General features: G+C 35.2%; 1 protein-coding gene across 1 annotated transcript in view; it reads right to left on the bottom strand.

Moving 5' to 3' along the window:
• Positions 1-4,206: 4,206 nt before the first annotated feature.
• Positions 4,207-17,551, bottom strand: part of calcr (calcitonin receptor) — a 63,868-nt gene continuing 50,523 nt past the window's right edge. The window contains exons 12-16 of the mRNA XM_046835326.1: positions 13,182-13,242; positions 12,994-13,060; positions 12,576-12,794; positions 12,432-12,473; positions 4,207-6,860 (exon numbers count right to left, since the gene is read on the bottom strand). Coding sequence (XP_046691282.1) covers positions 6,672-6,860; positions 12,432-12,473; positions 12,576-12,794; positions 12,994-13,060; positions 13,182-13,242 — 578 coding nt within the window. The 3' untranslated portion in view covers positions 4,207-6,671. The remainder of the gene's footprint in view (positions 6,861-12,431; positions 12,474-12,575; positions 12,795-12,993; positions 13,061-13,181; positions 13,243-17,551) is intronic.

The raw sequence follows: 17,551 nt of genomic DNA, 5'->3' as shown, positions 1-17,551 counted from the left end.
GCCTCTGAGGAGCGGTGCACATTATGAGAATGAATCTCTGGTGAGTATAGTATATTTTATTTAGATTTTTAATGTTTTTGTCATGTTATTAGACAAATATTGATTCTGAACTGCTCCAGATGATGTAGGTGCACAGTTGCGGTTGTAATGTAGCGGTTTGGAGTCTTAACCAGGTTTCTTGCTTTAGTAAAATAGTATTCACCCTCCATATGTGAAATGTCTCTCTCTCTCTTTAATGCCACGTGTTGTTATACTGGGTTTTTGTACAGTATTGATGGTTTCTATAATTGCGATGTGATAGTGGTGGAATTAAGAGGTGAATTAATTTAGGTAAGTCCTCAATGAAGGCCCAGGTACCAAATGCACGGCCCGCCACTGACAAATGGCAACTAGATTACATATCACTTTCATTATTTTATTGTTGAAAAAACTGCATAGCATAAAAGTATTTTTGAACAAACTAATAGTACATTAAACAATACATAAATAAAATCCCCTAAATCTTGATTGAGTGAAGAATTTTCCACATCTGGCTGTTGCTCTCAGGAAGCCGAGTCTGAAACAGCTGATTTCATTAAATAGATTCAGTTACTGGTTTTATAAGAAAACAGGCGTAAAACAATCCTAGTCTACTATAAGCACATTAGCAGTATCGCATGGACTACTGCTTTTGCGCTTATTGTCTCTCTGGGTGCACTCTGTTTTATGTCAGTATGCAGTTTGTTGTTTTACATTTCCACAAAATAATGAAAGTATATAAATCCCAGTGGGTTTTGTTTGCAAAACTGTGTGGTTTGATTGTATCATTATTAATATAGTACACTGAAGATTTATTGATGATTCATATGCTGCAATGCTGAGGTGCACTCAGACTCACTGTCACTCTGATTGGTTTTCCACACTTTTTTGGCCGACCTTTCCTTATGATGTCTAGCTTTTCTTAAAAAACTTTTTTGTGAGTGTATCTGCAACCAAATCAATTAATTTTCCTCTGTCAGCCTCTAAGAAATGAAAGAAAAAAACAGCCATTAAATCCACATAAATATATTTGAGCTTGTGCAGTTTGCTACAGATGCGGTTTGCGAGCTCTGACAAGTGCGCTCTCTGAACATCCAATCAAAAGACGGGAAAATGGCAATGATTGGTTAAAGCAACATGTATTTTATGCTACAGGTGCCCACACTGCTGATTCTGAAGGCCTCATGGTAGATTTTTTGGATGCTGGCAACATGTGTTGTGATCGCTGAAATCTGATAAGACAGAAGCTTTTTTAATATAATTTCATACATATTTATAGAAAAAATAATTAAACGTAAGGTAGTGATCAGGTAGCTTCACATGTAGCATTTCATCTTTTATGGTGAAAATTTAAGAAAATGTATGTAAAATATCTGAATATCTGAAACAAATGATCAAATATTAAGTAAATATTTCTTTATCAAATATCAAATATTTATCAATATTAAGTAAATATTTCTTTATCAAATATTTATCAATATTAAGTAAATATTTTAACATATAAATAGGAAATAATCTAAAAATGAAAGAAATATAAGAAAAATTTAATTCGAATATTAGAAATAATTTTCCTGTGAATTTTTTACATTTTTACAATTGATTATTTATGCCTTTTTACATGTAATTAAATTTGGGATTATTTTAGATCGTCTAAATATAAAGATTTATACATGTCTTGCATTTAAATCATTATCTTTAGCACATTGTTAAAAGATCATTTTGCTGGTTTGATCAAAAAAATCATAAAGTAGCACACAACAGCACATCGTTTCCATGAGTCTATTTATAAGAATTGCTTTACAAACCACTGGCAAAGAATAGATATTTATCTGATTAACAGCAAATGAAAGAGGGCACGAAGAGGAAACATTTTCACAGTGTAACAGCGATCACATACAAAATATTGATGTCAGCTGACAAAACGCCATTTGCAGAATTATTAAATCAGGAATGAACAAGCATGTTGTGAAATGACAAGATTTTTCAATTAAATAGAAAATAGAAACATAATATAAGACATGTAATGGGTTAAACTGATTGTCACTTAATTCATGTTTCTTTTTTAATCCTTTTCCCCCCTCGTTTATTTTTTACTTTTTTGAGATGAGGTATGTAAAATTCCTAGCGCTACAGTTTTTATTTCTCAGATTCACATATACTACTTATAAAAGAAAACACGTTAAAGAACCATTGGACTTTTTTTAAAGAAAAATTACATTTCTGCTGTTATGTAGCTGTGTATATACAACTGGTTGGAATAAAACGGAGATATTTTTGTATTTATAAGCTTTGCATGCAGTTTATGATGCTGGCTTTGTCGAGTATTCTGCTTATATAGTGTGTGTGTGAGACAAGCACCTTTCATTGCTCTTTGGTGTATCCAGATCTTTACAGTCTATTCATAAATTTACATATACTTCTGCAAAAATGTATACACATATTTCTGTTGTTTTTAAGAAAAATATTCCAAAAAATGCTTCGAGCAATATGTAAACCAAACTATTCCTTTATGCAATTTTTATCCTCATTTTTTTAAACAATGAAAGCAGTATTCTCGTCAGACTTTCCTTTTCCAATTTTTCCAATCCATTTTTTTTTTTTCAAATTTTTCCAATCCAATTAATTTAAAGTTTATGAGTTTTTGTAAATGATGTGATGCAGCAGGACAACTAGCAAAAGTCCAAACGCTCCTTGTATTTTTATTTGGTTTCCCAATACCTTAAAATATATACTGCAGTGTACAGTGTGACAATGCAGTTAAATTTGTCTTATCGCAAGCAACTTGCAGTTATCTCATTATCTCATTATCTTAAAACATCTCATAAACCTGGGTATCAGTTACCTATTAAGGGCCTTGGTCAGGAGCCCAGCAGTAGCTATTTGGCGGTGCTGAGATTTTAAACTCACATTCAGAAGCCCAAAGCAACCAGTGAGCTATCAATTACGCAAGTTATATTTTTTATACCAAAACCTCCGAACTAATACTGAGGTTTCAAATAGTGTGTGGTTCTCTTCCACTAAAAAACACCAGCACCAGCTGAATAAAAATACTCTAAAACCTAATCGATGGAAAGTGGCTTGACGGGTGATGTTCTCTGCAAGCTTGGAATGTTCATTGTAACATGCTGGCATCAACAAGTGCATTCTATTTGGGATTTAAAAATACATACCAGCACCATGCATTACTGCTATAGTCAGGAATTTCACAAGTACTAAGCAACTGTTGATTACAACTGCACTGTGTTGGTTGCTGTGTTGGAAGTAAGTGATCATAGAGACAGACAATAATAAAAAAAATAAATCCCATGGTACCAATTTGACAAACACAAAAGTGTACAGTTTATATAGATATATGCAATAGTGGGATTTTTCATGAAAGCTAAATTATCTGTTGTTCAGTATGTGTGGCATAATTAATACGCAATCTGGGGCCTTTCTACCAACAAGTACAATCAAATAGTGAAAAGTTCCAGACGAGTCCATATGACTGAAAACCTTTTCAGTTGATTTGGTGAATATTTAAATCGGAAATCAAATCATCTTTCTGAGAAAAAAAACCCATTGTATTTTATATTATATTATATTAAGGAATACTTTACACACATTTTCCCAATACTAAGAGGTAAGTAAAGACTTAGTCAAGACTTTTGTCTCTCTGATGGAAAAAAGATTGTGCTAATTTAATACATGCTCCGCAGTTTATCACGCAATCTTAGATTTAAAAGTGAAATTTTAGACTGTGATAAATCGCATTGTGAGAGCAAATAAATTCCATTGAAACTTTATTCATTTATTTGTATCATATTTGAAGAAGTTTTAGGCCGGCTTCACCTGCTTTAGTTTCCATTGATTTGTTAAGAATGTGTTTCTTGTTGATATCTGAACTCATTGTGTCCATTAAAATAGATTTAAGGAATATAACACTTAAAACTATGATCTTATATGCCTAATTGTGTTTATTTTTTATTTACTAATGATCTGGAGCTATTTAAATGGATCGTATATGCTTTAATGTATGTTAACCTCTTCGGCATAACAGAGATGGGGTAAAGTGTACCAAAAATTTGAATGAATATTAATCGAATGATTAATAAGACTTCACAATCTCTGTTAGTCTGAACGTTTGATAGTTAGAAAGCTGGTTCATTTACTCAAAAAAACTGCCAAAAGCAAGAAGTACGAGTTAAATATCTGAGAAAACGTTAGCTTTATAATAATGTGCTTTAAACAAGCATCATGTTTTGCTGGCAGAATGTACACCATGATACACCAACATCATGTTAAGCAATGAACATTTACATGGTAAATATCAAGTCCAGTATACTGACAGAATTCACAAAGAAAATTGACCCGTCAAGAGTGTTTCAAACTCTCCAAACACAAGAACACAATGCACATATTCTGTACAAGCAAATTTTCACTCAAAAAAAAAAAAAAGAAGTACACTTCCAAGTCAGATGAAATCAACAACATTCATTTGTGATAAACTAAGTTAAACAGATTGTAGCTGGACTTATTTATTTTCCAACAGCGCATGTTCTATGTGGATCTTTTTTGTGAAACATACAAATAACATACTGTTTGTTATTAACTGAGCTTCGTTTTCAAAGCAGATGGAGCTTTTGGAAAAAAATTCGACTTGATCGAACAGAGTACATCCTTAAACATGAAAAACTCAAATAGCTTTCTTTGACCACATACTCATTTAGACTTTCAGTGTTGTGTGTTTTTTTAGAATGCATTTGCACTCTGTACATATACATACCATGTACATATCAACTTCAAAACACTACTAAAAGTAATTTCTTCTTTTTTCTCTCTTGACAGCAAAAAGCACAGCTGCTACAAACAGGAAAGTCAGAGATCTCACAACACAGACGTAAGAGCTGCAAATAACCCCATCAGAAAAATAAAACTCCTTGTCACATACTTTGACACTTTATAATTCAACCTGTTGTGTTTGTATACAGGAATCCAGAACATAGGCACAAAGGAATCTTTCTGTATTTGCTAAAAAGTCAGTCACCGAATGGCCCGTATCCTCTGGAGAATCATCTTATTCGTTCAGTTTCTTTTCACATCCAGCAAACCAGCACACCCTTTGGTTTTAATGAAGCAATGTTTGTGTTTGTGAGTGAAGGCAAAAAGAAAGTTCTTAGAGGGATTAGCAGCTGAAAATCTGTCACATTCTTCAGAAATGCCACCTCAGTTTTTGCCTGTTTTAAGCAGCAGAACTGTAGAGAAATCATACACACACTGTACAGTACTATTCAAAAATTTGGAATTAATACTTTCAGTAATATAAAAATCATCTGCTCTATAGTTTAATAAGTTTCAATGAATTTGTAGAGAAAAAAAGACATATTGAAATGTAGACATGCTCTAAGACATTCATCCAAATGGCATTGACAATGTTATAACAAAAATCTGCAGAATACATAGTAAAATAATAGAATATCAAAAATGATGGACATTCAACCAAGAAATAGCTTAATATTTAGAAAATCTGTGATATAGAACGCTCAGGGAGGAATGATCATGTAAGGAATAATAGCTGATAGGGCATTTCATTATAGGAAAATATTCAATGATCAGTGGGGTGGGGTGAAGTGGTCTGACATTGGCCTGACAAGTGTAACCCTGAAGTTGATTGTTTCCCGATAACTTCATGTCTAGATGAGTTTTATTCCTCATATATCACAGCGATCTTCTAACCATTACAATTGTTTTGTTTTGTACAGAATGACATATTTGTGGATGGTTATATTTAATGTTGTTGAATGTGTTTCTGTCCAACTTTCTGTTACGACTTACATAATAGCAGCAATAAACGCTAATTCCCTGACCAGCCTTTCTTCCTCTTTCTTTAAATTAACAACAAAAAAACACAGCTTTTCATGCTACAAAGTTTTACGTGACGAATTCAGGAAATACTCTGTGATGAAGGATCGGATCTGCTATGGCAGAAAACATACTGACAATTAGTCAATACTGTGCTGACATCGGAGAGTCCTTCTGTAAATATTAAAATAATTCTCTTATTATAGAAACCTTTTCTTTGTTAAATAGCAAGTTAATAATTATGAAACTACATCTTGTGGATGAGTTGATATTATAGAAATGATAGCTTGTTTGAATGGGTGAATTCATGGAATCCTGTGATTTGAATTAAGGCTTGCACTAACGTCGGATCTGCTGTTATAGAAAATGCATCAAAACCTTTTGACAGAACCAGTTTTGAGAATTTAGTGTACAAATACTTCTGTATATGATGTATCATGTTATAACACTGTTCCCCCCCAAAATATTTATTATTTAAAACCTCTTAAAATATTTCTGTGTCTAATATATTTTTTAAGTAAATAAAATAATGCATGTAATATGTAACAGTTGATTCCAAACTTTTGAACAATAGTGTACACTTCGGGAAGCGTCTCAACAAGAGATGTGCTGCCAACACACATGGTTGTACTTTGTGTCATGATTTTCGCCCTGAGATGGGAGAATCTGCGAGGACTGTACATGTGATCTCCTAATCATAGAGTCTCCAGTTTCCTTGGTTTCCTTCTTTCTTATGGCATTCTTTGAAAAAAATGTTTCTTATATAATTTCTCTGATATTTTGTGCCTCAGGTGTAGGTGGTTGGACCATGTTCATACTGAGTCATCGATATGCCTGCCATTCAAGTGTTCACTGTTGTTATCGTAGTGGAACATGAAAGCAGGCACCTCCGTGATAGACGTGGTGGTGTAGGAAGTAGACCGCATGGACCAATGCTCACGGCGTCGCTGACCCCATTGCACTTTGTACTGCATCCACTGCCTCTTCAGTGTAGCCTGGACCTGCAGGAGGAGGTCAGATATCACATTCTGCTTAGTGTACATTGATCATGATTCTAAATCATTATTTTTTTTCATCATGTGTCTAATTCCAATAATAACAATTATGGTATTGTTTGATCTTTCTTCCAACAAAAAAGAAAATCTGGAGGTTTGTTGAAGTATTTCATGTACATTTTAAGTTGCTTTACACTTTCTAGTTTTGTAAACATGGCCTGTACTTGATTTTAATGCATGTTTAGGTTCATTATCTTGTGAAAGAACCATCCATGGCAGATGTCCCAAAGCATCAGGTCGCAACCCAATACCGTGTGAAAGAAAACTAGTACGACTGATTTGGTACTGGGTTGAAAAATGGCTCTGGAGAAAATCTATAAGTCTATAAGATACTGTATTACTATTTGCCACTATATAAGTGTATATATAGGTTCCCTGGTGGTCTAGTGGTTAGGATGCGGAGCTCTCACCACCCGGTCAGGGAACCAACCCCAGCCATTAGGGTTGCACAAGCCAGTGCACTCTTAGTGCCGGTCCCAAGCCCGGATAAATGGTGAGGGTTGCGTTAGGAAGGGCATCCAGTGTAAAAACGTGCCAAATCGAACATGCGGATCATGAATACGGATGATCTGCTGTGGTGACCCCTAATGGGAGAAGCCGAAAGAAAGTTTTTATATAAGTGTATATATAATATATGCACCAATCTTGCTAAAAAATGTTACATATTGGAAACCTCTGACCTTAGGTCTAATATTAACCACCTGGCAGAGGCAAACAGTATTAAAAATTGCATTTTATTATAGGAAAATAAGCAATAATCAGTGGGGTGGGGTGATGTGGTCTGACATTAACCTGACAGGTGTAACCCTGAAGTTGATCGTTTTCCGATAACAGCATGTCTTGTTGAGTTTTATTGCTATAGTTGTTCCAGTTGTTTCTTTATTAAAGTACGACATTTGTATATGGTTATATTTATTGTTGTTGAATGTGAAGCAAGTTTCTGTATGAATTACATTATAGTAGCTATAAACACTCATCATGTGACAATTCCAAGAATAACAATTATACCTGGGTTAAGTAAGTAAGAGTATTAAAAATTGCTCACCGGTATATAAAACTGATTTTTGAAAGGCAGGGTAAATGTGTTAAATCAATATTCAATTACCAAAAAATTCTTGCTAATAATTTAGAGCTGACTAGTCATGCCAATAAATCATTTTGGCATCCATACATAACAAACACAACCATTTTAAGAGCTACAGTGGCTTCTTTTGTTACCTACAGGCCTATTCTGTATATAGATTACTTTTAACTGCATTTTTTTTCTAATGTAATTCCATTTCTATACATACTGTACATACATATGCATGTATATACATATAAACACACACACACACACACACACACACACACACACACATATATATATATATATATATATATATATATATATATATGTAATATTTCACCCTACTGCACACATGTACAGTATATACAAGGGATGTACTAATAGTTTGCTTCAATGCTTTAAGTTTTGAACATGTAAAACAAAGAACAATAGAGAGTTTTACTTCAGATGCACTAAAAACACCATTATGATGACCTAAAAAGTTTATTTGTGGTTGTGTCAAGATAATGGACAGGGACTATGCTTCCTACAGATCATTGCATTTCAACACACAATGTCACATATGCACCTGACACATTTACAGTAATTAGCACATGTATACAGTATATACTCCCAGCTCACTGCATTCAACTGTTTGTTGTTGTCTTGCCATGATTGTTATCTTCCATGTTGATTTTCAGTTCACGCTCATGTTTAAATATTCTAAAAGAAGTAACTCCTGATGCTATAAATCCTGATCTCTATATTATAGAGCTGTAGAAATAACACATGGTTTTGCAGCGATTCTTGTGGTGACAGGGTTCACACAGTAGAAAGGCCGAGACAAACAATCATTGTCACAAAAGCTCCATTATTCTGTGTCAGTGCACCCTTTCTCCTCTTGAAAGGAGATCCATTTTAAGGACATGTCCAAATAGTTTACATGCCCTCACTGATGTTGATGAGTGTTGGCTGCTTATGCTTGAGCTAATAATTGACCCATTTTCCATACCCAGAAATAATTCACCCAGTACACTATGAAACATGACTTTGATGAGGGCTGCTAATTCACTGCATTCTTCTTGCTGCCAGTAAACACATGCTGAGCATTTGAATGTCACCTCCATGATCACCATGCGATTTACATTGTCCTCGTTTCTGTATGTACACACTTAGCTCAATTTCTTTTGACTGGTCAGACAGTAACTTTATGGATTCAGCGCTCTGATCCTTCGAACTGCCACTGCACTGAGAAAATAGAATGCGCCTGACATTAATGGAAAATGTCTGCCCAATGAGTTAATGCCTAGTGAAAGGAGGGAACATTTTATGATGTAATTCTAACTCTTGACAGCTACATGGACCAGCCTGGGACACATTCAGTAGCTCATTGTGCAAAAAGAAATAACCAGGGTACCAACTTTACAGCTAATAATTAAAAAATTCATATACGCCACACAATAAAAAAAAAATAAATAGAAAAACATTTAAAAATAAAAACTTTGTAAATGCACATTAATAATTGCTTACAAATGTAAATGACATGATACTACTCAAAATATATAACAGACACCAGCTAGTGAACAACTTATTAACTTTTTATTAACAACAGTGGTTACGTTCCAAAACCTTCCGCGATAAACGGACACCACCCCAAAAATGCTATTTTATGTATACAGTACTGTACTGTATTAACATTTTACTTATATGTATATTTATTCTTATAATTTACATTAATTATATTTTTAATAAATTTCATTATTTTACCATAAAATGAAGGCTTTAACAAAAGACAGTGATTGTTACACGACTTGTATCCTACCAAGAAAGTCATTGTCTTCCTCCTTCCTTTCACAACAATTTCTCTCGAGAGTTTATCTTTTGGCATCGTCGTGCGTTTAAAAATCACCATCGGTGAAGCTTCAGGTAAATCAGGTAAAGTGTGTTTTTCCATGCCCGGTTGTTTTCAGCGTGACGAATGATTCGCATTTCCTGTAGACAGTCCAAATGAGTGGCAGGTCAAACATCAGAGGAACATCATCCATATTTATGTGGTGCGGCTCAATTCAGTGGGAGCGCATCTGATTTAATATAAAGAGTCTCATTGGTTCACCTGAACCCGTTCAGCAATTTCATTGGTCTAATGTTATGGGGCTCAGTTTTTTGTCTTGAAGTTTGTGAAACCGGAAAAAACCCAGGAAAATTCCATAAATTAGCCACTTCGTTGTTCAAGCCGCGGGGTTCAAAGCGTGGGAAAAATATTCCGGAAAATATGGTATATTATATTTATACTTATAATTAACATTTAATTATATTTGTAGAAAGAAATTTCATTATTTCAACATAAAACAATTCCCTTTAAGTTTTTTGGTCTATAAAACATGCATCTAAATCAGCACAGAAATGACCCTGAATACATTACATACACTGTGTATCTCTGAGAATCCATGAGCTTATTAGACAGATTCAGACTAAGTGTTATTATTATCTTCGGTTATATTATTATTCATAGATGAATAATCATTCCGTCTTGTTAGATGCTTATTAAGGGAAATTCAATTGGTGTTAAAAATAACTATCAACAAACATATGTTGAAATAAATCTCGAGTGTGTATGTGGACCAAATGTGCCCACATCAAAAAAAGAACCACTTTTTACTGCAAACCCTAAAAGAGCCATAAAGACTAGATGTAAACATAATATTAATTGGCTGCATTAATAATTATTTCAATGAAGGGTCCTCATAGAGTTATTAAGACTAACTTGCCTGTGTGTGTGTGTGTGTGTGTATAGGTGTTCCTCATGAAGGGCCCCAGTGAAGTAAAAATAACATCGGCTTGTAATTCTTTAAAGTTTAGACATTTCCCAGCGGTGCTTGCTTCACCCAAAACATTCTTTAGCTTCAGGCACTACTAAAACTGACTAAAGTGGTTGCTCTTGTCATTCGTCATTCTGTCAGTACTATAGGAAAAAGTGACCTCAGGGAGGCATGAGCCAGTGTGTTTGCTAAAACAAGGGTAAACTGAGGAATTCACCCAGAAACTTAATAAATGCTCGATTATTTAAAGAAAAACTCCATCAGTGACTCAATGTGCCAATTCTTCTTACGGTCCTTGCGCAAATTAAACTGCACTTGCTACCTTATGGATATTGTATATTCATTTACTAATACTATATATACACAGTGGACTTTCGGGATACGAGCGTCCCAGAATACATACAATTCAGAATACGAATCGTCAATCGCCAAAACTTTTGTATAGGTTTACGCAAAAACATTCAGGATACAAATCATTCGAAACTCGTGGCCGAAATTTAGAGAAGTCGGTTCTTCTGTCACACAACCCGTGTGCTTTCCCGCCTCAGAAAGTTTAGTTAGCGTCTTGAATTCATTGTGATAGCACCGTCTTAGCGATGTTTATCGCTGTGTCTTTGTTTCGTTAATACTACAGTACAGTAGTCATAACTGAACAGTATTGTATATAATATTATATTGTAGTGGAGATTCTCTTTCCAAACAATAACTCTCCTCCGAACGTCATCTCCATCACGCCAGCATTCGCTCTTCTCAAAGGTAAAGTACCAAGTTAAGATACTGTTTTACTTTTTGAGATGTTAAGGCACCATTAGTAAATGCTAAATACTAAACAATATTATCAAATATCTTATATATTATCTAAGCAGGCATTTTATTTCAAATTGTTTTTAAACAGTAAACAGTTCAAATGTTGATTGAAAATGTTAATATTAATAATAAATTGCGTTAATAAAAAATGACAAGCAATTTTATGTTTTACATTTCTTCACTTCTAATCGCACAGAATTTTGCACCTCAGTGAAGATTAAATGCTCTTAATATAATGAATCCACTTCAGAAAGTTGAGGTTAAAGCTAAACCTGTGTCTTATATTTATAAAGTCTCGTCCTGTTTAATATTTCTGTGTCAAGATCCTGTGCTTGAATCAAATATTTTGTCATATGGATATACAATAGTTTTAAACTTAGATAAATGACTCATTTTAAAATAACAAAAATGTCAAAAGATTGTACAAATCTTACCTGTAGCAGTGCTGTGCATTTTTTTCCATAGTATTAATTATTATATTACATTATGTATAGCTCACTATTCGTTCATTCGTGTTCGTTTATTTATTCTATATACAGTAGGATACAAATTCGACCCATAAAGTAACCTGAGATCAAAACTAAACTGTATGTATTATCTATATTTATTTCTTATATATTTTTTTTTTAATGTTTTTTTTTTTATTTTTTTTTTTTATTGCTTATAAACGCCAGAGTAATTCTGTATATAAGAGGGGGAAAAAAACACATTTGCAAGTAGTTCTTAACAATCAGAACATTTTCATATAACCTTTTGTAAATAACCAGCAGCTTTCTATGCAAAACCTAGGAATCCATTTTTTCAAGAGATACAACCAGAGTGGGATGTTTCCCTAATGCTTACCTCTCCATTGAAGAAACAGAATATTGTTGCCACCAGCAAGCCCTTAAGATTGGAAAAAGAACAAAGGCAAACAATTCATTGTCTTTGTCATGATTTACTCAATGTACTCAACCAGATTTGGGCAAGCATATTTAGCTCATTTACCTGGTAATGAAGTAATATATGCATGATATAGTCATATACTTCTCCAGCCAAGCGGTTTTCTGGCCTCCATGGAAATATGACAAATTGGATTCCTAACAAGGGCACGAGAATGAGAGTGGCTCGTACTGCTTTCATATACATGTTGGACTCCGCGCGATGGGTATCCTTTAGCTTCAGCACCAAAACCCGCACAATGTTGAGCAGAAAGAACAGGTTCACCTACAGATGAAGCAAGTATTCATTTATAATAATAGAAATAGCTGTCAATGAACAAGTATCACCCAATATGAATGTAATATAAAATGGTGGAAACAATATAACTTGTAAGATATTAGGATGACATGTTTTAAAGCATAGATTCAATACTAGAAAAGTAAAATGCGTAAATGGTAACAATGAATTAAAGGTGAAGACTCACTAATAAAGCTGCCACAATGGGCCCATGAACCACATACAGCAGATGGGTCTCCACGCTTATCCAGCAACTGGGTGAAAAGACACAGTAAACCTTGCATCATATAAAACTTACAGTTTGGGTGACAATGAGCCCCGGACCTACTTAGTATTTATAGCACCAATGCAAAAAAAAAAAAACTCATTACTCACTTGTCATCAAAATACTTTTTTCTTGCCACTGCATGGATGGAGGCAGGCACCAGGGGAAAGCCTTTAAAATAGCACAGAGGATATAATGTCTACATGGTAAGGGTATCAAAAAGGGCCATTTTTCAAGAACACAAAAAGCTTTTAATAAGGCATTATTCCTCTATTCTTTAGACAGTACATGCTGAAGTTTTAGTCTTTGGATTAGGAACAATAGAAGAAAAAAATCAACTCATCTACCAATAACAGCTGAATAAAATGACCAATTATCAGAATCAGCTCAGAAACAGAATATTTAATTGATTACACAGGGAAATGGTTAGGTTGCAGTTGCTCACAGTACAGTTGAAGTTACAAGTTAAAAACAAAGTGCAAGAAATATATAGGAGAAAGTCTTTTATATAAAATGTACAAATTACAACATATATAAAGTATATATGCTGTACAATCAATTAATTTCCAATCAGACTACAATGGTACATTTATACACAAGGTATTGCACATGTAACACTTATTGCACTGAAATTATTGTACACAAATTGCCTGATATTTTAGCATTAAATATATATATATATATATATATATATATATATATATATATATATATATATATACTAGGGCTGTCAAAACTAACAAGTTAAAAATGCCTTAACGCAAATTCATTTTAACAGCACTGATTTTATTAATGCACGATTATTGCAGCGCTCATTTCTGACCATTTTGATTATGAATATAAATAAGTAAATATAAAAGAAGCGAAATTAAAACCTTCAATGCGACACATTTAATCATGATATTCACCATAATTACTTGAAAACATTACAGGTACATTTTAAACAGATAAAAATGTGCGATTAAGTTACGATTAATCACGAGTTATCTGATGACAATCATGCGTTTATTTGCAATTAAATATTTTAATAAATTGACAGCCATATATATATATATATATATATATATATATATATATATATATATATATATATATATATATATATATATATATATATATAAGTATTACTACATGCACTAAACTATATTGTTTGCATACACACTATCAGCACAAAATGTAATTATTTTACTTTAAATATTGATTACATTTATGTTAAATTTACCAGCACATAAAATGATAACTTTAAATTATTAATGTCTTTTTAGCTTATTCTGTTAAATATTAAATGTTAATTATTACCAGTATTGATATACCAGTATTAATTTACAATATATACAGTCTAAATATTCGATTTATAAAGCAAGTTTGAGACCTTTTTTTAAATCTCCAATGAAACTAAACTAAAATCTGTACCTACATCGGTAGTCAAATTTGCTTTAAACTACACTGTGTACAAAGGAAAATAAATGTCACAAACGTAAATGATTATAAAAATAATTAATAGAACGAGCTGTTAATATGTAACTAGTATCATTAGCAATGACTAGTCATATATGACTCAAAAGCTATACTAATGCTTGTATTCATGTGTTATGAAAGCTTTAGGTAATTATTAATATATTACTTATTTGTGACATGTTACCAATGTTAACGCCGACACAAAACCTATAAATCCTTGAGAGTCTCTGACAACAAATAATCCAGATCTCTCATCTATTTGTGATATACAGTACAGTTAAATGATTTTGCACCATCTTATTTGGTTCATTTTTGCATAATCTCACCTATATTGTCCACTTTATCTTTGCTGCCACACTCTTTTAGCTTTTTTAACATCCAGAGATGCTGAAATGCACTGTATCTAGTAAATGGTCACAGTAACAATGCAAGTAGCAGTGAATTGGGTGAGCCAGGATGAATTAAACTGGAGACAGCACATTTAAAACCACACAAGGATCTGAGTCTTGGCTGCAGATTAACTCATTTATAAAAAAAATAGCATAAAGCATTTTGGCTTAACACTGCAGCAAGACAAAATGTGAAAATGACGGAATGTGTTCTGAATGCTCTGTGCTTAAGTGGATGGTTTAAAACTTTTGTCTACGTGAATGATGTGAGTTTAATGCTGCAGCTCAGGGATTGCCAACTGGAGGACTGCAGTACAGATAAAGACAGAATATTATTTTAGCAGACTGAACAAAGTGCTCAAAAGATACTGAATGATAGTCAATAAACGTATAAAAAAAATACTTTTTTTCAATGAACCAGCTTGTCTACTGTAGCAGATTCTCTATTGAGTCTTATTTTATCTATTAACATGCATTTATATCAATTATTTTAGTGAATATTGTTCAATCCTTGAGTTAGATATGGTTTAATTTTTATTTATTCTCTATTAGTGATAACAGGCTTGTTAAAAAAATATTAATTAGTAAAATGAGGAATGAGACCCTGCGTCACAATGTTTTGGGAACGCCTCCGCGTTGCTCATGCGATGAATCACGTGTGAAATCCGGCCAATGGCAAGTCGTGACATCACCGGCAGGGCGACGTCACAAACCAAGAAGCTACAAAATGCGCAAGCAGTGAAGCGACGCTAGCTTCTGATAAAGAGAAGGTAAGCGCCGCAGGGATGCAGGGATTGTGGCATGTCGACGCAGCATCTCGTTCCCTTATGGAACTAGGGTTACATATGTAACCTAGAGACGTTCCCCTCAAGTTTGTTTTTCAATGCTTTGGGAACGATTGTCCAATTACGCCATACTGACCAGTCTGACTGCCCTGGGGGCTGGGTACAATAAGCTGCGATAGCGGACACATAAACCTTCAGGGTTGAAGGAGAGATACCGAGTGTTCTGTAGTGTTTAAAGATTTATAATCACACACTTGATGTCACCCAAATGAGGATGGGTTCCCCTTTTGAGTCTGGTTTCTCTCAAGGTTTCTTCCTTATAACATCTAAGGGAGTTTTTCCTTCACCATGTCGCCATGGCTTGCTCATCAGGGATAAAAGCACACCATTCACCTTAACTGTTAAACTCTGCTTTGAGACAATGCCTGTTGTAAAAAGCGCTATAGAAAAAAGCTTGACTTGACTTAACTTGAATTGACTTGACCTGTGGCAAACTGTTCTTGCAGAAACTCCAGAACTGAACCAACCAGGCAGTTAACTCTAATTGGGTCAAAATCAGCATACGACCTCCTTGTAGAGGGAGCTCTGGAATGGAGGATGGTCCCCACTACCTCAGTAGAGAGACCAGCTGCTAGAACTGTGTCCCCACCATAGCCTCCATAACTCTGGGTGGGGGTGAACCAGGGTTCCCCCTGCCTGAGAGAGGAGATCCCTCCTGGGAGCTATTTGCCAAGGAGGTCCCTCAAGGAGGGACACTAGGTACGTGAACTATGGTCTGCCCAGCCACCGAGGTGCCCTTCATGTCCTTCCTGGTGAACTCTCTTCAGAACTCCCGGGAGCAGCCCGATTGGGGAAAGGGGCACAGGTGCAGCCTTGGCCACGTCTGCACCATGGCATCCAGCCCCAGTGGGGCTGGGTGAGAGAGAGAGAACCAGAGGGGACAGTGCGAAGTCTCCTGAGTCACAAACAGATCCACCTGGGCTCTGTAAAATCTCTGCCATATCTGCTCCACCACCTCAAGATGGGGGACAGGGCCTTGAGACAGGAACGTAGGTTCTTTCCACATATCAAGGCTCGAAGTGCTTACTGCGAGACCTTGCTACAGAGTGAACAGCCCTTCCAGGAGAACCCTCTGTCTCTGAGCTACCATTGGAGGGGACTCATATGGAGTAGGCGCCATGAGACCCAGCAGCCTCTGGAACTGCTTTACAGTGAGTGACCGGGTGGGAGACAGTTGTGCCCGCATCACAGTTGAGTTCACACTACGCCCCAGCTCCTTCATGCAAGCAAGAATGACATCTCGATGCCGGACCGCCTGATGCTCTGATCAAGCTAATATCAACCAATCGTCGATATAGATCAGAATGCAGATGCCCTGAAACCTTAGTGGGGCTAGAGCCACATTCGTACACTTTGTGAAGTGCGGTGTGAGAGTGCTAAGCCGAGGACCTAGTATTGGTAAGCTTTGAAAGCAAAACTCAGGTACCTCCTATAAGCGGGAAGGATGGCTATTTGAAAGTAGATCTTAGATCTTAGATCTATCGTGACAAACCAGTCTAGGGACTTGATCTAAGACATGACCGCTTTGAGGGTGAACATCCTGAACCTGAGCCTCGCAATCCCCTATCCTTCTTCGTAACAACAAAATACTGGCTGTGGGGCCTGACTCTCTGACTAAGGAAGGAACCACCTTGATGGCCCCTTTTCCTTAGAAAAAGAGCGCGTGCACTTCCTGTTCCAGGACCAGAGCCTGCATGGGTCCCAACAGAGTGGAACACACTCTAAAACGGGGGGACCAGAACTGAATCGGGGAAGCCCTTACCTACCGTGTGCGGCAAGCAGGCTGCC

This window comes from Silurus meridionalis, chromosome 22 (assembly GCF_014805685.1).
Source record: "Silurus meridionalis isolate SWU-2019-XX chromosome 22, ASM1480568v1, whole genome shotgun sequence".
Classification (NCBI taxonomy): domain Eukaryota; kingdom Metazoa; phylum Chordata; class Actinopteri; order Siluriformes; family Siluridae; genus Silurus; species Silurus meridionalis.
Note: the sequence above shows the minus strand (reverse complement) of the source record. Positions and strands in the feature narration are given on the sequence as shown.